At 56.5% G+C, this 21,008-nt stretch overlaps 1 protein-coding gene across 3 annotated transcripts in view; it reads right to left on the bottom strand.

The window, feature by feature from the left end:
- The window catches only part of SGSM1 (small G protein signaling modulator 1), a 63,968-nt gene extending 43,969 nt beyond the window's left edge, over nt 1-19,999 (bottom strand). For all 3 annotated transcript variants that reach the window (XM_037052360.1, XM_037052361.1, XM_037052362.1), the window contains exons 1-3: nt 19,898-19,999; nt 19,767-19,810; nt 1,917-1,992 (exon numbers count right to left, since the gene is read on the bottom strand). In XM_037052360.1, the coding sequence (XP_036908255.1) occupies nt 1,917-1,992; nt 19,767-19,810; nt 19,898-19,916 (139 nt within the window). In that variant the 5' untranslated portion in view covers nt 19,917-19,999. The remainder of the gene's footprint in view (nt 1-1,916; nt 1,993-19,766; nt 19,811-19,897) is intronic.
- Nucleotides 20,000-21,008: the final 1,009 nt, after the last annotated feature.

The following is a 21,008-nucleotide window of genomic DNA, read 5'->3' as shown; positions in this document are numbered from 1 at the left end:
GTCAGCAGGCCCTGTCCTGCCCACGCTCCCCATCGTGCAGCTGGGCTGGAGTTCCAGTCACACCGGCACCGCGGAGAGCAGGGGCCACCCCACATCACAGACTTGTGATGACATCACAGGGGAAACACCTTCCAGCCTGGAGAAGGCGGGGAGAGAGTTCCTCTCCCGCACGGCAGACTGCGAGCTCACTCCAGGCAGCATTTACGGGACACAGTGAGCACACAGACGAGTTCCTTCGCACCGGGGCCCCTGCGGGGAGTCAGACCAGCATCCAGGCTTGCCTTACCTACCCCCTGCGACAGAGCCCGGGACGCGAGATTTCTACTTAGCGTCATCACACAGAACGGTGGGCCAGCGAGAGCCCAGCCAAGGTCACGTGGTGTATAAGAGACACGCTGGGAAGTTCTGGTTTAACTCCGTGTCTTACTTTTCTGCTAGCAATGACGTCGTTCTGAATGAAATGTCCACCTGCTGCCTAGTGGCCCATGGACTTCAAATATTCTGGGTGAGGATCTCTTAAATATCTCCATTTTTTGCACACATACCCAGCATCGTTCATTGGTTTATGTGACAGTAAGTTAGCCAACTATTCGGGCTTTGTATGCAAGGTCTGATTCTGCTGACCGCTCATGGGGACGATGGACACACGGAACCCCAGGGAGGTCCGTCGGGTCCCATTCAGTGCCACAGAATCTCTCCGCCCCAACAACTCCGATCGGAGTTGGCTCTTTCTATTGCTGTAGGTCTTTAACCGACAGGTGTGTTAGCGATTCCTGAAATGGACATGCATACCACTGGCAGATAAAACTGTCCAGGTGAAAAAAGAGCTGAGTGTAGATGTATCCCATACTTATATTTAAATGTGTATATATGTATGTATATATAGCACACTGCTGTCATACATGTGTACACATATATAGTTGTATGTACCTATGTATCTACATATGCACACACACATATTTAAATAAACATATTTCACTTAAAAGAACAAGACCTTGCCAAGTCCACCAACAAAGAAGAGGCAGAGGCGGGATTTGAACCCAGGTCAGCCTGGCTGCAAAGGTGCTAAACTGACACCAGTGGGCTCCCAGGTCACGGTGCGCACTCAGCATGTCACTGGCCCACGGGTGGCAGCCCCAGCCATCTGGACAGAAGCTGATGGGCCTCTCCACGTGGCCTAGACCATGAGAAGAAAATCACAGCATGCCCTTCGTTATGAGACACTGCAGTCACAAATACATAGCTTTGGGGGAGAAAAATGGAACGTGCCCACTTACACGCAGACGCTGATTATGACCTGAATCCTGACTTTGGGGACACGCAGAACACGTGTCTCTCTCACCATTAGGAGCATGCAGCCAGACCCTGGCAGTGCGGTGGTTGTTTTCTGCCCTTGAAAGCGTGGCAGGTTCAAGGACAGGAGTCCGAGTCACTCTGAGCCTGTCCTGCCTCCTGTGCTGACCCAGCAGGACACGTCCCTCAGGGAATGTCCACAGCTCTGACTTAATTCCATTTTGTTTTCTTTTTCTTAAGTCCCTGTCCCTCTCTCCCTTCACTTGGCCACAGCCACAGGCAGAATGATGGAAGGATTGACAGAAGGTTGGACGGGAAGCCCGTTTCTCAGATGCAAGACCGCTGTTGCCAGGGGCAGGGCCCGTGTGAAATGAGCCCCAGGAGGGGGAGTCAGGCCTCCCCTGCTAACCGCGATGACCCTGTCACGGGGACAGAGGTCATGCATCACTTCTCCTGGAAGCTTTTCTGTGTTTCCCAGCTCCCTAAGGAAGTCCCTTTGGAATCTGAAAATAACTTCAGTTACAAAGCAAAAAAGGGGTGTGAGGACGCTTGCTCAGACATGCCACTCCCTGAGGGCAGCCCCCAGAGGAGCCACTTTTCGAGGCCACGGGCCACGGACTCACCACAGAAGGAGATGATGTGGCTGCTGTCCTCATGGACGAACTTCCGTGTGACGGCCTCCTCCATGATCTGCTTCACCTGGAAGGCAGAGGCAGCTGGAGGGGACCCCGCCCCAGGGCCTGCTCGGGCTGTCGGGACAGGTCCACGCCCCCTTTCCTTCTCCCCTTCCACTAGGTCCCCCGCAGGCCTAAGGCCCGTGGTCTGAGAGAGCTCCGCGCTCCTGAGCGGATGAACGAGCGGATGGATGAGTGAAACAGGCATGTCAAAGAACCAGGAGGGTGTCCTGTGAAAGGTGCGCCCCGGAACCTGGCAGGCCTGTTTTCGGGCCCCTGCTCGGCACTTACCAGCTGCATCTGTGATCTCATTTTGGGAGGCAGAGGTCCAGGGAAGAGAGGCGGTGCACCCAGGGGAGTGGATTCAGCCCCGAGATGGAATTCCCACCAGTCTGACTCCCGGCCTACGTGCTTTCCCTACTACAGCCGGCCACTCAGCAAATACTTCTGGAGCACCTCTGATGTGCCGGACATGGGGACCAGGTCCTGAGAGGCAGCGGTGCCCCTGCTCACGGAGGTGACTCTACGGTGGCCTGAACACCCTCCTGCTCTGGTGGGGCTTTAGCAAAGTATGTCTCTTCTCTGGGCCTCAGTTTCCCCACCTTGAGGCTGAGGAGGTCAGAAGAGACTGCCTCAGAGCTGACCCCAGCTCTACACCACTGGGGCTGTGAGGTGGGGTGACGAGAGCCAGGCCGGAATCCCCACCCTTGTCACCATCCCAACAGGCCCCTTCCCCCTTCCTGGATGCTCTCTGGCCCACCCAGACCCCATGGGCCACTCCCCGATGCCCCCATGTGACAGCACTCTTAGGCTCCCCACGCCTCTCCCCCTCCCTTCTGCCTCTGCCCCTTCCTGGTGGGGAGACGGGCCTCAGAGCATCCCTGGCCACATCCCGGGAGAAGCGCAAGACAGTGCCCACCCCAGACCAGGCGCACCAGCCCTGCTGCACCCAACCAAGCCAGCCCCCTCCCGTGAACGAGCTCCAAGCGGGCTTGGACAACAGCATCTCTAAGCCTGAAAGCTATCCAGCCAGGTCTGTGGAGTTGGCCCTATTTACAGATGTGGAAATTGAGGCTCAGGGAGGCAACCTGGCCCACCCAAGTCCGCACAGCCAGGAAGCGGCAGAGCTGAATTCCAACTTATACGTCTTCCATCTTGGCTCCAGCTGCCATTTCCTGGCCCCTCTAGCTACTAGCTGTGTTCTTCAGGCACATCCCATACCTCTCGAACCTCGGTTTTCCTACCGGGTAAAGGGCTGATGGGAACGGGACCTGTCTCAAGGAGCTATGGGGGACTGAACACGGGAACGCAAACCAGGTGCTGGGCACAGAGCCCAGCACACAGCGTGTTCTCCATAAATGCTGGCTGCATGCACACATCTCCCTGCCTAGAACCTCACCTGGCGTCCTTCACGGTTATTCTGGCCTTGGCTGAAACCTCGCCTGCTCGAGAGACTCGACGCCCCTGCTCAAGTTCCCACCACGGCTGCTTTGACGACACCCATCGGACGAGGCCGCCAGCACCCGCCCTACCTGCCAGGCTGCAGGCCCCACGAGGGCGAGCGCCCCGTCTCTCCGTTTTATAGCTACGCGTCTGGCACACTGTGGGCGCACCTCTGGTACGCTGTGGGTGCTTAATAAAGTTCTCTCGGAGGAGTGAATGGCTTGAAGGATCAAGATGACCTTCTGCCTTGGTAAAATATTTCAGCTGAAGAACGCTTTCTTGTCACCACAGCTGTGGGTAAAGAGAGCAGCAGTAGCATCATACCTGTTTGTCCAGGGAGAGGGTGGAGGCCCCGAGAGGTGGCCCAGCCGGCCCAGGGTCACATAGCCCGTGGGGTGTGGGCCCAGGTCTGTCTGACTCCCGGGCTGAGTTCCTCCTGCAACTGCGGTTACGCCCACGTGGTCTCAGAGCCTTTGCCCACCTCTCCCCCTCCCCCAAATATTACTCCCCACCCCCTTCCTTTGCTCCCTAGGAAGGACGCAGTGATGCTGGCCTACGACCTGGTGTCTGAGAACCGGCCAGGAAGGGCCTAATGGGCACCCCAACCTGTGTGCCCCCAGAAACAGAGCGGCAGAGGGGGCAAGGTCAGGGGGAGCAGTGGGGACAGTGCGCTACGTGGAGGCACAGTGGGGGCGGGTGGTGTCCAGGCACCTGGGCTGGGAGGATTTTCAGGGAACCTGGGTCACCTGGCTCTGACTTTGCCAACCACTTCCTGTGGGGGCCGGTCAGGGGCAGGGGGTCCTCAAACGTCAAGATGGTCAGGAGGCTTCTACCCCCACCTGGCATCCATTCTCAGGGACTCCAACAGCAGCTCCTGTCCCTCCCTCAGTGGGGCTCTCACTCCTTTCGGAATTGGACGAGCTCCAAGGACAGCATGTTGGGAGGCAGCAGAGAGGGGCTAAGAGCCTGGAGTGCAGAGTCGCTGACCTGGGTCCAACCCTTGGCCATCCGCTGCCTGCCTGGGGCTGCACCAGTTACCCATCTGTGAAACGGAGTGGGTGGTCTCAGTGGCCCTGCCTCACAGGGCCAATGGGGGCTTGAATGAGATCAAGGAGGTGCACCTGCCCCTGGCACCCAGCAGGAAGTCACACACAGTAGCGGCTGTTGCACTGACCTTGACCGTCACTGCTTGGCCGGCAGTGTTTGCTCCAAGTCTGCCCATCCCCTCACCTCTGGGGCAGGGCTGGCCTGGCCTGGCCCCACCCCTCCACCCCAGAGCTCTGAGTACCTGCGCACCCCACCTCAGGCCCCACCCTGTAAACCTTCCGGAAACCTGGCTGTCCTCCTGCCACCCCTTGCTCTACCTGCAAATATTTAAATAGCATACAAGGAGGATTAATCTCAGGAGGGAGTCAGGCAGGGAAATCCTGGCCAGTGTGATGAGTGGGAAGGGGAGCCCTTGGGGCTTCCAGGCCTGCCCTGTCCAATCCCCTCCTCACAACTGCCACCTGCCCACCTGGGACCCTGCCAGGTTCCAAATCAACTTGCTGCTCCTCCCTGGCCCCCTCCCGCACTGCACGGTCCATGTTCCCTATACTGAGAGAGGAAATAACATGACCCAGTGCTCAGGGCCATTGTAAGGATTACGGACAACATGGGCAGAGGGCCCCAAATAGGGCCCGGTGTGCAGCTGGCACCGTGCGAAGGGGGGCGCGAGTGCACTAAGAATGTGAACTGTTGGGGCCCTGGTCAAACTCCAGCTCTGCATTAGCTGGGTGACTTGGGGACTCAGGTCCTTCATCTGTGAGATGGGGACGGCACCCGCACCACCTGTCAGGGCTGCTCTGTGAGAGTGCCATAAAAACACACGCCAGGCACAGACACGGGGGGCCCAGACTGCCCCGTCTAAAATAGGGTGTCCGGCTTGACGCTCGTCCTCGGAACTGACCATGACCGACTTCCACTCCTCACCCGTGGGTCTGTGCATTTCGTGTCTGTCTGCCCTGCGGAAGGGATCTGTTTGGGGGTCACTCTGAGTATACTAATGATTCTGGTACCGATAGCAATGCTCACTGTGTGGGGTTCCAGGCAGTGGCCTAACCCCTCTGACACCTGACCTCGTCTGCTATGTGTGTAAGGGCTGGGTTGGCCAACTTTTCTGTAAAGGGGCAGATGGCCACCACTTCGGGCTGTGAGCGAAGGTTGCCAGACTGAACACAGGACGCCCAGGGAAACCTAAATTCCAGATACTTTTTTTTAGTATGGACCAAATGTTGAAACGAACACACACGAAGAGATTACTTACTGCTTTTCTCAAATTCAAGTTTAAGGGGGGGCATTCTGATTTCTTATTTGCTACAAAAACGTGTCCAACCATTTGTAGACCACATACAATGTACATCGCATAGTCTTGTTTTCACAACGCTTTAGGAACAGGAAATCCGTTCTTGGCTCAGGGGCCACACTCAAACTGGCTGGGTCTGGCCCCCGAGGCCCCCCGGTCTGCAGCACCGGGCGCAGGGCCTGTGGTGCACAGCAGCCCTGCATGAACACCACCGAGGCTGCCACCTGCTCCCCAGCAGCCTGCTGCCTCAGTCCTGACTCAGAACGCCCCGTCCCACCTGGGGTCTCGGGGTGGGGGGCGGTGTCTGGCAGCGCAGAGGGGTGAGTCATGCTGAGCCAGCACTGGCCTATGAGAGGGCGGCCCCCAGGCACCCTGAGGCTCACATCTGTAAGATACTTGGCAGTGGTGGGGACAGTTAAATTAGGATGCCTGGAGCACCTTGGGTGGCTTTAAAAATAACTCTCAGCATGTAAGGAAAGTGGGAAAAGAGAGGGATGACGCAAAGGCCCCTCGACAACCACTGGGGCAGGGGGTGGTGAGCCGAGGACGGCCATGCCGCTCTGCAGCTGCCCCAGCTGCTGAGAACAAAATACACAGGCCCTTCCGGGCCAGCAGCTTGAGCCGTTTCGAATCCCTGGCCCTTGAACACGGGCCCCAAAGGGGCTGCCGTGGGCTCACCTCCTTGCCTTTGTTACATGGTACCTTCTGCCAGGGGCTCCTTCAGGTGTGTTCTAGTCGGCTAACCACAACTCAGGCTTCAGCCAGGTGTCACCTCTTCCTAGGAGTCTTCCTGGACTACCCACACCCCAAGCAGGAGTAAGTATGCCTCTCCCACATTCCTCTGTAACGCCCACCCCCCCAGCATTCATCACATGAACCACAACTATCGCTCACTCATTTAACATTTGTCAGCACCTCTGTGCCTGGTTCCAGGTGACAATCAGATAGTGTCCCTGTCCTTATGGGGGTCACAGTCCAGCAAAATCTAAAGGCATTAAGTAACTGACACGAGTGGTTAATATCTGCAAAATGAGACCAGTTCTCTGCAGCAAAAGAACTTGGTTCTGTGAAAACAAAGAACAATGAAACTGGTGGGCAGGAAGGTCATGGGGGGGCTTCCTGGAGGTGGTGATGTTCTGGATATGAAGTAAAAATGAACTCTCTGGGTCTTGGGTTCCCCACATCTAGAGCAGAGGGAAAACTGTCCCCTGCACCTGCCCCCACGGAACTGCCTTGGCGCTCACAGGAAGGAACAGATGCAAGGACGCCCGGGCAGGGAAAAGCACGACTTGGAAACAGCTGCGGCTCTTTATTTTTTAATTTGTCATGGGCGAGGCACGCAGGAGGTGAGTGGGGAGGGGCTGGAGCAGGGCTGATGGCGGGTGGGCGACACAGAAATAGTGCAGGAGGCTCCAAAGCACAGACACAGACCGACGTGGTCCGGGGGCGGGGGAGGGTGCTGCCGCCCTGCGAGCTGTGACTGTTTCCATGGTGTGGCCTGGTCTTCACTCCTGCCAAATCCTGTCCCTTCCCTGTCCCACATCCGGAGCTCTGGTCACGTGTGTCCTTCTGTCTGTGTGACCCACGTGATACCCCCACCTGGCCTTTGCTTGCACAGTCTCCTCCACCCGCTAGCCCCCCGTCCCCATTCCCACCTCCAGCTCTGGAAACGCCACCCAACCCCCAGGACCTGGTGTCCTTGGCTTCGTTCCCTCCTTAGGCCTCCAAAGTTGATGTGACCCCACCTCTTCTGAGCTCCTAGAGTAACTCCCACTGCATAGCTGTGAGTATGGGGTTCTGGAGTCTAGCTTCCAGAATTCAGACCCCAGCTCTCGCACGCATGCTCTTGGGCAAATCAGGGTCCTTCTCTGAGCCTCAGCGTCCCCATCGGTACGACGGGTGATTCGGCATTAGCAGGTGCCTCACAGGCGTAGGGCAACAAGAGCAGCCACGTGGTAAGAAATTGACACTTTGTTTCACGTAATGACAAGCGGCACCGATTTCTAAAGCGTTCACTGTGTGCTGGCACCGTGCTTAGGGGCATCATCTCACCTACTCCTCGGGGTAATGTGGAGAGATGGGTAGTTACCCTCTGCCCTTAACAGACGGGGAAACGGAGTCTTGATGAGGTTACATGACTTGCCCAAGAGCATGTGGCTTCCAAACGGCAGGACAGAGATTCAAACCCATGACTGACTGCCCTTGACAGAGCATGGCACCCAGTAGGTTAATTAATTCCTTCACTCCACAGACATCTGAAAGTGCTTCCCACAAGCCAAGGGGGGGCTTTGCATGCATGAGCTCAAAGAATGGGAACAGCCAGGCATTGTGGGTGTCATTGCTATCACTCCCGTTTTCCCACTGGGGCAGTGGATCTGGGAGGGGCCAAGATTCCCTGGCCTGCGGAGAGGGTGGGATGTGAATCACAGTCTCCTGCTTGCGGTCCCAGGTCAAGGTGGAGACCCAAGCAGCCTGGTGGCCGAGGCACGTGCCCCCTTAGCCCAACTCAGCCGAGGGTCACAGGCACAGCCAGCTCCCTGCTCCGGGCACTAGGGCCCAGCAGCGCCCGCCGCTCTACCTATGCCCAGGCCATCACCTCTTACCACCGCTCACTGTCCCTCCCAGGACCCCCGGGGCCTCCTAGCTGCCTCTCCCTGTCACACGGTGCGGTAAAGAAAAAAAAATGCCAACGTGAAACAAAGAGAAAACAGCCAGTCTGCAATGACTGCATATGATCAGTGGTTCCATATATGACGTTCTGAAGAGGCAAAACCGCGGAGACGGTAAAAAGACCGGTGCTTGCCGGGGGCTGGAGGGGAGGAGAGACGGACAGGCAGGGCGTGGAGGGATGTGGGGCAGCGAAAGCATCTGTAAGATCCTACACAGTGGTGGGCACGTGTCGCCATCCATTTGTCAAACCCGCAGAACGGACACCCTGGGAGTGAACCCGAAGGTGACGATGGACTTCGGGTGATAATGACGTCTGCGTGGAGGTTCAGGCGTTGTGACAAGTGACCCACTCTGGTACCAGGTGTTGACTGTAGGGGAAGCTGTGCATGTGGAGATAGGGGGTGTATGCGAAATCTCCATACTTACCACAATTTTTAACAGGAACCTAAAACTGCTCTAAAAAATAGAAGAAAAAAATGTCCTTTCCTCACTCTGCTGCCGATGGAGGGTGTCGGCAGGGATCTCAGCCTTTCTGCACACGGCTAAGGGCCTCCGTGTCCCCAGCCCTGCCGTGGCCTGCCAGGGGTGTTGGGGCTCATAAGGCACTACAGGAGCTGGACCACCACTGGCAAATGGCCCAAAACTTCCTCTTCTGGACTCTCTCGCTCAGTTCAGGACAGCCTCGCCCCATGCTCCTCCCCGCCCACACACTCCATCCCACCCACCACAACCACACAGACAACCAGGGCAAAGCCACACAAGTGTCCTCCTGTCGGTGCATCCCTGCGACGAGAGTGGGCTGGGATGGAAAGGACATCAACAAAAAAGCAGTGGCATGTGGCCCTTCAGAGCATTAGCAAACTCCATCTTCACCTGCCCTACACGAGGCTGTGGGCCGGCAGGAGACAGGAACGCCGCCCACTCAGCTGCTGCCAGCCCGGCCCCAGTTAATCATTCACCGGCCTGCTACACAGAGGCACCAGGCACCGTGCCCCAGCAACGTCAGGACTGGCCAGCCCACCACAGCCTGGGTGGAGCGCTGTGCTGGGGCCGAGGCTGGGGCTCCCATCAACGGACCTCTTCATTGCCTCCCTGCACGGGTGCTGCAGACACCCGCCGACAAGGGGTTCCCCCAGTGCCTGATTCCAGGGCATTCCCCTGGGGGCACCTGGCCAAGGTCCCTCTGGCCAACACTGTCATGCACAGTCCCTGCTGGAGATGAGGGGGCTGAGAAGACTCCTGGCCACCCCCAAACTGCAGAGAAAACAGGCAGCGTGCTACACGTTCCCAGCCTACATCCTGGAGACCAGCCAGCTTCCTCCCGGGTGCGCAGCCCACTGAGCGGGGCGGCTGCCCTGGCAACACGCCACACTCCCACAGACCCACATGCCTCCTGCACGAGGAACACGCACCCAGACTCTCAAGCGTACCCACTTTCTCTGGGAGGCTGACCAGACGCTGGGGGCCGGGCAGCTACAGGAGAGTAAGAAATGGAATTTCTAGGTGACTGCTTAAAACACACACGGCGTGAACCAGAACACCTGTACCCCGGAGGGAGAGCCGTTGCACGGGCCGAAGACCGGATCAGAACCCAGGCTCCGCCTCCTACCGGCTGAGTGGTCCAGGGCAAGCGACTCCGCCTTCCCTGCACTTCGCTTTACTCTCCTGGAAATGGGACAGTAAGTAGGACCTACCCCTCTGAAGTTTCATTTTCTAAGATTAAATATGCTGATGAGAGTAAAGCACTTAGCACAATGTATATACAGTACACGATAGAACCTTCTGGAAATGCTCTAACCCTGTGCTGTCCAACTGTATCAATGACCGCACATGGCTACTGAGGACTTGAAATGTGACTGGTGTGACCGAGAAAGCATTTTCCATCTAATTTTACTTAACTCACATTTAAGGGAGCACATCTGATTCATCGCTCGCGTCGGACAGTGCCGGTCTGGGACACAGTAGGTGTCCAGTAAACGCTAGTGATGATTATCCCCTGAGGTCATTGGGAGTGGAGGCTCACAGGGTTAGAAATGAGGAGGCCCCACCTCACCACCGAGCACGGTGCTGTACGGTACCGGCCCGTGCATCCCGGCATCTTGCGGACAGGTGCTGAACCACACCTGAGCGTTTGGGTCGTGGACGACACAGAGGTACTGGTGACAGCCGAGGACGGTCCCTCTGTACGGCAAGTACAGAGTGTTTGTACCATTCCAGGGCTTTGCACACGCCCAGAGCAGAAATCTCTCATCCGCCGACACCTGGCACACAACAGGTACCCAGGCAGCACCTGGGATCACAGCCAGGCCAGAAGTGCTAGAGAGGATCCTGCCACCGATGGAGGCAGAGCTCCAACGACAGGCGCCCTCACTCCTTTGAGACGGACAATTACAGCCCATCTGCCTGGCTTCTAGTTCCCTGTCTGGTCCTCTCTCCCTAACTCCGCCCTGGGACCCATCTTTGCTCTCAGAGAGCTACTTCTGCTTAGCCCCTCAGGCTGGACCAATCAGAGCACTCCGTCCCACCGTGATTGGCACAAAAGAAGGATATGACCCAGGCTGGTCCAATGAGGCCTCATCCTGGGACTTTTGCTAGAACCACAGGGAAGGGGAAGCTGTTTCTGTTGTGATGCCAAGCTGGCAGATTGTGCCTTGGGAGCCGCTGGGCAACCTTCTGCCTCCCCAGAGAGAGACGAAGGGCACAGAGCCAGCACAGAGAAAGAGCACAGAAAGACGGAGACAGACGGGGCCCTAATGACATCACCGGACCCCCTGGATATAGCCACACCTGAAGCCTGACTCACTCCAAACTCGCCAGACCCTTGAACGAATCCAGTTTTTAGTGTCTCTTTTCCTTTTCACTTTATGGGGACATATTCCTTTATTTGTGTAGCTAGTTTTATGAGCAACTTACTATCCAACTTGAAATGCATGGAGCTCGCCGAAATACCCTGCTCTGCTGCTTCTCAGCTACGTGACCTTGGCCCAGTTTCTCAACCCGTCCCAACTTCAACTTCCTCATCGGTAGAGAGGAGCTGCTATTTGTACCCACTCTACAGAGAGACTGCTCTGTGGATTAAATAAGATAAAGCACGTTCAGGAGCGTTTAATAAACGGTAGTTGCCATAATTCTAATGTACTAATTATAACCATAATTTACTAAATGAGGATAAGCAAAGAATTCATCCAGTGCCTGAGTGTCGCCAAGTCTCTTGAACTCTTGGGACTTCAGTTATCTGATTTTTAAGTGGGTCTTAGTGCCAAAGGCCCTGTTACTGTCCTTTATAAAAACCGACGACCTGAGTTCCTCCAAGGTTTTGCAAAGAAAAGGCACAAATAGCTATTCATCTCCTGTCTTTTTGTGCTCCCGAAAGAAAGGAAAACAGACCGCTTCTCAGTGGAGCGCAGCACCCTTAGCCGCCTCACCCAGGGGCTCCCAGCGGCTAGTGGGGGGCCAGCACGCTCCCGAGGGTTTCTGGCCTCCTTAGGTGGAGGGCTCACCTCCAAGGGGCCAATGAGCACCTGGGCCCAGAACGAAGATCCGGCTGCCCACCCAGGATGGCCCCACAGCCAGTCAAGACTCAGCTCTCCTGGTTTCTACCCAAGGGCTCGTCCTGTTGGGCCCCCTAACCCCTGCCCGGCCTATAGCGCTGCTCCTGTGCCCTGGGACCCCCAGCCCAGGGTCTACCCAGGGGGAAGAAGATCACACGTTGAGAGCACCTGCAACTTCCGATGGGACCAGAAAGGGCGGCCCGATGTCCTCGTGGAACTGAGTCTATCTGGCAAACCAACACAGCGCCTGGCTCACCCATAAATGCTGTTGAGTGCCTGGCCAGCAGGGGGGGCACATCAGCGCTGCTGTGTGGTAGGCGATGCCCCCACTGTCAGACAGGGGAGTAGAGGTTCGCACACAGAGAGGCCACTAAAGGACAGGCCCGAGACCTGACTCAGGCCTGTCCAGCTCCAGAGGCCGGCCTTTCCCTGACTCCACACTCTCATCATAGCTCATAACCACGCGTGGGTCACTGCTTTGGCTCCGGGGCAATGCAAAGCGGGGTTCTGGAGCCGGACCCACGAGCTGGACCCACTGACAGGCTCCGTGCCCTTTGGCAAGTCACTTGCCATCTCTGTGCCTCAATGAAGTCGTCCATAGAAAATGCTGTTTAAGGAAAACAAAACTTCACCCCATTACACTGGTTTTGGCGGAGGCCGTGGTTGCCTGGAGTGGAGCACAGGCTCCCCCCATGAACATCTTATCAGCTGTAGATTTTATTAAGTCTTAAACACAGACTTGGCAAATTCCAAAGACAGAAAATATCAGGGAACTTTGGCTCTCAGAGAGGGATGTCAGCCAAATTAGAGCCTCGAGCTTCTCAGAGTCCTGGAGCCTGTCCAACCTCGTCACTTAGAAAGCAGAAACTGAGACGGGGGCACAGTTGGGACAAGGGGCCAGGTGTCCTCATTTCTCCTGGTGATGACGGAAGTGTCCCTCCTACCTGCCAAGCAGCAGCAGCAAATGCTACCACCCACCCCCAGAGCCCTCACGAGGCTACTGCAGCGGAGACCCACTCAGACTGCAGGGGCGGCCGAGCCAGGGAGGGCAGCCGGGGACCGGCCGTCACGCCGAGCTGGGGGCTAATGCGCAAGCCATCCATCCCAATCAGAAGCCCCTGGAAGCTGCATTGTCAGTGACCTGAAAAAGGCATCAAAATGCACCTACGGCTACGGCCGCATTATTCGCAAAGAGAAGTTCTGCCATCTTAAGCCCGAAAGCACGACACACAGACGCTGTTGGAGTCAACCCAGCCGGCTTCAGAGAGCCCCGAAATATCCCATCAGCATGTCTGGATTCCCTCTGCAAACATGTCTGGGACCCCCACTTGGCCCAGCAGGAGTGGAAAGGGGGAGCTGTGATTTCAAACCCAAAAATGAAAGCTCCAAGAACAAGGTAGAAGTTTTCTCTGTGGCTGAACGACTTTGTGGCCCCGCTCACTCATTACCTCCATTTATTTACGGCTCACCCGCAGCCCCGGCAGCCTATGACGAGAGTACGTCCGTGTCCCCGCTGCTGGAAACCCTCTCCTGGCACCCATGTCGCTCAGAGTAAAAGCCAGTTTCCCAGGGACGGCCAGCCTCCTGTTCCTGCTCTGACTTCATCGCCTCCTCCTCCTCCTCCGTCCTTGTTTACTACCGTCTGGACTCACCAGCCTCCTTGCTACGCACTGCTCCTGACTCCAGGCTGTAAATGCTGTTCCCTGTGTCAGGGACGCCCTTCCTGCAGCCATCCGCAAGGCTCCCTCCTTTCCTTCAGGTCTCTGACCTCCTCCGGATGGTCAGCCCTCCCTGCTGCTCTCCAGCCCTTTCTAGCTTTATTGTCCTCGTAGCACTTGTCGCTCCCAATAGAAATGTGTTGCTTTTCAATCCGTCTCCCAACTAGACTGTACGCTTCACGCGAGCATATGCACCGGGATGTTGCTTTGCTCACTTCTCCATCTGCAGTTCCTAGAACAGTGTCTGGCGTGTAGTAGAGGCTCAATAAATATTTGTGGAAGGAAAAAAAAAAGGAAAGGAGGGACGGAGAGAGGGGGGAAGGGAAGGAAAAGGGGAGGGAAAGGAAAGGAGGAAGGAGGAAAGAAAAGAGGGTGTTTTCTTCTAAGCCCTGGCAGAAAGTGCCCACCCTGGCCCCCTGCCATCAGCTGACTTCCTGAAGTTCAATTCCGAACAAGACCCTCTTTGCTCATGCATCCGCCACTGCTGCCCACCGTCGGATGGGGCGAACGCTGCAGCCTGGCAACCAGCGTCCTGCACGAACTAGAACAAACAGAATTCTCCTGCCTCCTCTCCTTCCCCGACACACAACCGACCCCCCACAGACTCTGCGGAAGCTCATGGCTCCCGACCAGGGCCCTCTGTGAATCTGGGTCACGAGGCCACCCTCCGGAGCCTGACAGAGGGGGACTGAATCCCGGCTTCTCCTCGGACCGCCTGTGTAACCATGACGCGAGCTGCTGGATGGCCCCGTCCGGCTGGTCCCTCGGCGACCCAGTGAGGGAGACAATCCCTCCCCTCTCAGGGCTGCCTCAAGAGCCGAGGAGGAGGCACCTGCGGGCAACCCAGGGCAGTGTCTATGCAGAGGCCTCTCCGCCTCAACAGCAGTGCCATGATGGGCTGGCCACTCCTCTGTGGCAAGGCCACAGGGCATCCTGTGCACAGCAGGAAGTCGAACAGCAGCCCTGGTCTCTACCTACCAGATGCCAGTCATAACCACAGTTGTGACAACCAGAAATGTCTCTAGATGTTGCCGGATGTCCCCTGGGGTAAAGCTGCCAGATTTATCAATATATACTTACACTAAAAATGACTCATTATCTGTAATTCTAATCTAATTGTGTGGCCTATATGTTATTTGGCAATCCTACCTGAGCGGCAAAATTAAGAAAATTAAGAACTTTCATTAAGAACCACGGGAGCACAGTAATAACATCAATTTTTCCTTTCACCTTCCTCCAAGCTTCTTAGCGTGTCCTGCTGACCTCCCAGACTCCACTGCCTCCCACCCAGGGACAGGTGGCTCAGCTGTCTGACAAGCCCCACTCGGCCTGTGATAATGGCTCCCAGGCTGGTCCTGCGACCAGCCCATCTGCAGGGCTGACGAGGCTTCCTCTCCAGCACCTTCTTCAACCCTTGCTTCCTTACTGGGGTCTGTCCTCTGCCAGCAAGCCCCAGCCTTGTCCCCTCCAATTAAGAGGCCCCCTAGGCCCAGCCTAGAGGCAGGAAAACAAGTCACTTAGTCACTTTGCTTCCCTTATCAACTCGGTCACGTGGCTGGCTCCTTTAATGGACGTTGTCATGACAACGGGAAGCCAGTGCCTGCTCTCTCCGGGAGCCAAAACAAAATTAAGGGGTGGAGGTGGGGAGGGAAAAGGAGGGGCGGGTGAAGGGGGTCAGGAAGGAGCCTGGATAAAGCTGGTAGGATTTAACTGGAGATCATGCTGAGGCCACCCTGTCTCCAGCTCTCCCGTGGTGGCACCAGGGAGACAGGAGAAAATCAGGCGCCTGCCCTGGTGACGCTCAGGCTAACATGGTGGGTGTCTTCACACTGTTTATCCTGACAGCTGAGTAATTTTCATCCCCACGATGAATACACTGAAACCCAGACACTTGTGAAGGTACAGCGAGTTGCTCATCTGGGACTGTGCAATTTCCAAGCAATTTCAGCTCCTCTCTCTCCTTTCCATCGTCCCACGTCCTCCCCACTCCTCCCCCCTTGCTTTTCTAAGATGACCTGGGGGCTCTGTCCCCGGTGCATCCAGCACCGTTCTCCTTTCTCCTGGAACTCCTCCTGCTCCTAATACTCCCATTTCTCAAGTTCACAGAGATCCCTGCAGCCCCAATGTTTTCACTGGCTCGATTCCCTCTGCCAGGAATGGTTCTCTTCCGTCTCTGCCCACCTCATGCCTTCCTCTAAAAGGCCCCCTCATCCTTCCCATACCTTCTTAGATATGACAAACGTTCTCGATACGTAACTGCGTGCAGCCCATCTCCACTGTGTGGGCTTGTGCTGCAGAGAGCCTGTCCCTCAGACCCGGGGCGCCACCCGCAACTGCCTTTTCAGTTCCACTCGAGAGGTCTGTGGGGTCCGTCTCCCACGTGGAAATATCAGCCTCAGGAGCGAGGGCCTACCTTGTTCCCAGATGCATCCACAGCGCCCAGCCCGGCCTCTGACACACGAATGCCCCCAGGAAGTAAATGCCCCAGCATGTGAACCCAGCACTGGCTGATCCCAAAGCTCCTTCTTGATCTGCTGCATGGTGCTGGGTCATATCAGCTCCCTGAGTCAGCACTGGACAGAGCTTCCAGACCTGCAACCCCTGCTGGCCTTGTGGCTTCGGTTGCTCAGGCAAAGCCTGCGGACCTGCCTGGCTCGAATCCAGAAACTGACTGTTCAGCCGCTGCTGTCAGAAAGGAGGATGTGAGGAGCCCTCCGGGCAGGCTGGGATGGGCAGGGATGTGGCTCCTCTGAACCCAGATGGTGAAGGGAAGGAACACCTGATTTGACCCCCCAATTTTCACGCATTCCACGGGAGACTGGCTCTCTGATATCAGGGGCAGGTGATCCCCAAAGAGGAGGGAAAGGAGAGAAGTCTGCTTTAGAGGGAATGAGCTTGTCACTAGGCCCTTAGGGGGCGCCCATGCTGAACAGGGCAGCTCACAGACAGAAGACTTGAACTTGTTCCCCTTCACTTGTCTGTACCCTTGAAACATCACTTTCTGAGCCAGTTTTCTCCTCTGTACGGTGGAAATGATACCACCCACACATGCCAAAACAATGGTGCTGCGCAGACGAGGATGGGCGTGTCTGGGATAGAGAGTGGGAAGGGCCTGGCTCTTCCGCCAGACGGTCCTGGGGGTAAGTCCCCAGCTCCGTCCCCTCTTGGCCGTGCGCTCTTGGTCAACTCCCTCTTCCTCCCTGAGCCCGTTTCCTTGTCTGTAAAATGGGGGGCAACCTCACTCGCCTGAGGAAGTTCCTGTGCACACAGGGCGGGGCCCAGAGTAGCCCCAGGTTACTAAAATGATGGGCCCTAAGAAATGCAAACATTTAGGAACAGCCTCCACCTTGGGGATGCCGAGTCTGGCCTCTGCAGATGCAGAGTCAATGGGTACGTGAGGCTCTTTGTCCAAACCTGCAAGGTTCAGCCCCGCCCCCCTCAGGTACCAAGCAGGATCCCAGGAGGCCCCTTTGGTCAGATGGTCTTGGCCCACAGCTGGGCAGAAAGCTCATCCTGTACCCCAAACCCAGCCCCTCCCAGGAGAGAGGATGCAGGCCGGACAGCTGGCCACCAGGGACAAAGCATTCCCCAGCCCGGCCAATAAGCTGAACCAGACAGATGTGGGGGGGATCGCCACAGGCACCAATCCTTCCTTCTCCAGATGTGGAAACGGAGCCTTGAGAAGGAAAGGGACTTGTCGAGGGCACCAGGGGAATGGTGGCGGAGCTGGGGCCAGGGCCCCAATTAGAGCCCAACCCAGGGACCTTGCTGACAGTCCTCTGCCTGCAGCCCCCTCCCAGCAGAACCAGCCAGCTACTAGCCCCTTAAAAACACAGCCATCCCAGGTGCACACACCTGGGGAGCAGAGATGACATCCAGGTTTGGTTACACGGTGAACAAAAAAACTGCAGGTCTGTAACCTGAAGGCTTTGGCAGGGTGAGGAGGGGTGTCTATATACACTGTCCCCCAAAATAGTCATCAGAATGTGTGGGTCTGTGGGTTCTGCTGGGAAGAGGGTCACGACAGTTTTCTCCAGGTCCCCACAGGGGTCTCTACAAAGGCAAAGCCGGAAAGTTCTGGGCCTTTCGGAGGGATTCCATGTATCCTGTCCATTTCCTTATTCAGAAAGTTCAGGATGTGCAACCAGCCCTGGAGCTGATCCTTGAAACCACATGGGCACACCACACACACACCCACGCACGAGCGGGGCGGGGCAGCAACAGGCAGCCTGCAGCCTGAAGGCTGCCCTTGATGGCTGTCTGCCACCAGGTGGGGAGGGGCCTCTGATGTTCAGCGCTGACACCAGATGCTGACGCCCTGAACACACACAGACGCAGGGATCAGGCCAGCCCCAAGGTCTGCAGGCCGAGGACTCAGGGTCAGGATACACCCGTAATGCCGGCTCAGCAGCAATGGGGTCCCAGGCTGAGGGGTGTGGGTGACCTGAGGAGAGCATCACACACAGTCAGAGCCTCACTCATCCACACACAGACACATACAGACACACAGTCACAGCCTAACTCATTCACACACAGACACACACAGTCACAGCCTCACTCATTCACATATCACACACATACAGAAACACACAGTCACAGCCTCACTCATTCACACATCACACACACAGATACAGTCACAACCTCACTATTCACACATCACACACATGGACACACACAGAGCCACAGCCTTACTCATCCACACATCACATCATACACACAGTCACAACCTCACTCATTCACAGACTCCTGCATCACACAGACACACACCACACTCAAAAACACAGATTCACACAGACGTACATACACGTGTGCACACAATACACAGAGAGAACACCGAGGTATCTCCAGATGCACAGACACCTCAGATTCACATGCTCCCTGCCACATGCCTTACCCACACAGGCGTGTACACACATACACACACGCACAGAGTCCAGGCATCTAAATGCTTGCCGGACACCCATCCCTACAGATTCTCCCCTCTGCACGAAGTCACAGGCTATTAACACTAGGCTAGACTGGGCTCCCTGCTGGCCCNCACATCACACACACAGATACACAGTCACAACCTCACTATTCACACATCACACACACAGTCACAACCTCACTCATTCAGACTCCTGCATCACACAGACACACACCACACTCAAAAACACAGATTCACACAGACGTACATATACGTGTGCACACAATACACAGAGAGAACACCGAGGTATCTCCAGATGCACAGACACCTCAGATTCACATGCTCCCTGCCACATGCCTTACCCACACAGGCGTGTACACACATACACACACGCACAGAGTCCAAGCATCTAAATGCTTGCTGGACACCCATCCTTACAGATTCTCCCCTCTGCACGAAGTCACAGGCTATTAACACTAGGCTAGACTGGGCTCCCTGCTGGCCCCCGGGGAGAGAGGGGGAGGGGCAGCAGAACCTCGTCTGACTCTCGTCTGACTCTCATCCTCCTTCATGGGTGGAGGGTGAGGGGCCCCTGCCCATCAGGAGAGTGCAGGCACATGCCCATGAGCAGAGTAACCCTCTGACCAGGGACTCTTGGGGATGGAGTCCCCTGGCTCCTAGGGGTGGCTCCACGGGCTGAAAATCAGGAAGGGGGAGTGTGAGGATGTGTGGGGAGAGGCTTTATTTCCCCAAAGGGTTATCTTTCCCCCCCGAAGTCTCAACCTCCTGCAGCCCCATTCAGACTCCCCCCTCCACACCCTATCAGACCCCCACCCCTCTGCTATCTTAATGCACTGAGACCCTCCCACCGGCTCCTGCAGAAGAGGGGGTCCTACCGAGACACAGGCAGGAGTGCCCCGCAGCTGGAGAGCCTGCATGCTGCACGCAGCAGAAAAATATCCAGAGCCCCCACCCCCCAAACTCCCAGCCTCCTCCAGTCCTGCTGGAGGTGAGTACCCACCCAGGTGAGCCCCACAAACAAGGTGGCAGCACCAGTGACCACCCCCACCTCTGAGAGACTCCTTCCTGGGGGTGGGAGGCCACGACTGTCCCCACCCCCAGAGGTTGCAGGGGAGGGGGCGCCCCCTTCCCCACCTCCCCACCTACCTCCTTCTTGACGGTGCGCAGCAGCCTCTGCCGGGTCTCTGGCCCTGTGGGACGAGACGGGAAGGCAACTGTTCAGCCGCGGGCTGGGGCCAGGATCGGGGCTGCCCTCCCGCCACCCCGCGCCCCCTCACCCGCGGGGCCCGAAGCCATGGCTGGGAGCGCGGCGTTCCGAGTCCCGGGAAGTGGTGGCGGCGGAAGCAGCGGTGACGGATGCTCTCCGGCTCCAGAGCTGCGGCCGCAGGCGGGGCGGGGCGGGGCGCCGAGTGACGTCAGGGCCCGTCCAGCAGGTGGCCCCGCCCCCCGGAAGCACACTGCCCGGCCTTCCACGTTTCCCGCACGAAGATCCTCCCCGCCCCATGCACACCCGCACCCCCGCACCCCCTCACCTCCTGTGCGGGACCTCCCAACGACCCCCACCCCTTCCTGTCCAACACCACTGGGGCGGGAAGGACCGCATCACTTATTCAATGTCTGCCAAGTGCCAGGCTCGAGGAAGTGGCGGGGGCGAGGGGGTGGGGGGGGCTCACTCTCCGAACCTCAGTTTTCACCTCTTTACCACGGGTATAATATGACTACCTAATAGGAGTGATAAGAGACTTAAATGAGATATTGAATGTGAAAGGTTTAAACGCAGACCCAGGGAAAAGAAGTCCCGGCCCTGTAAAAGGTCGTTGAATGTTCTTTGGCTAATTTTTTCACCTTCTTTCATCCAGTCCCCCCCGCCCACCGCTCCCCTAACAGCTGGTAGTCCCTTCCATGTATCCATGCCTCCGTTTCTATTTTGCCCCTCAGTTTATTTTGTTCAGTAGATTCCCCCTATAAGTGAAATCTTATATTATTTGTCCTTCTCTGACTGGCTTATTTCGCTTGGTGTAATACTCTCCAGGTCCATCCATGCTGTCACAAAAAGTAAGATTTCTTTTTCCTTTCACTGCGTGGCAGTCTTCCATTGTGTAAATGTACCATAGTTTTTTGACCCACCCATTTACTGAGGGGCACTTAGGCTGTTTCCAGATCTTGACTAGATAATGCTGCTATGAACATTGGGGTGCACATGTTCTTTTGAATTGGTGTTTCAGGGTTCTTAGGGTATATTCTCAGACGTGGAATCACTGGGTTATAAGGTCGTACCATGGGTAATTTTTTCAGGAAATTCCGTACTGCTTTCCACAGTGGCTGTGCCAGTCTGCATTCCCAGCAACAGGGCACAAGGGTCCCCTTTTTCCACATCCTCTTCACACT

Source organism: Sturnira hondurensis, unplaced genomic scaffold (assembly GCF_014824575.4).
Source record: "Sturnira hondurensis isolate 20B ecotype Veracruz unplaced genomic scaffold, ASM1482457v3 Scaffold0007406, whole genome shotgun sequence".
Classification (NCBI taxonomy): Eukaryota; Metazoa; Chordata; class Mammalia; order Chiroptera; family Phyllostomidae; genus Sturnira; species Sturnira hondurensis.
Note: the sequence above shows the minus strand (reverse complement) of the source record. Positions and strands in the feature narration are given on the sequence as shown.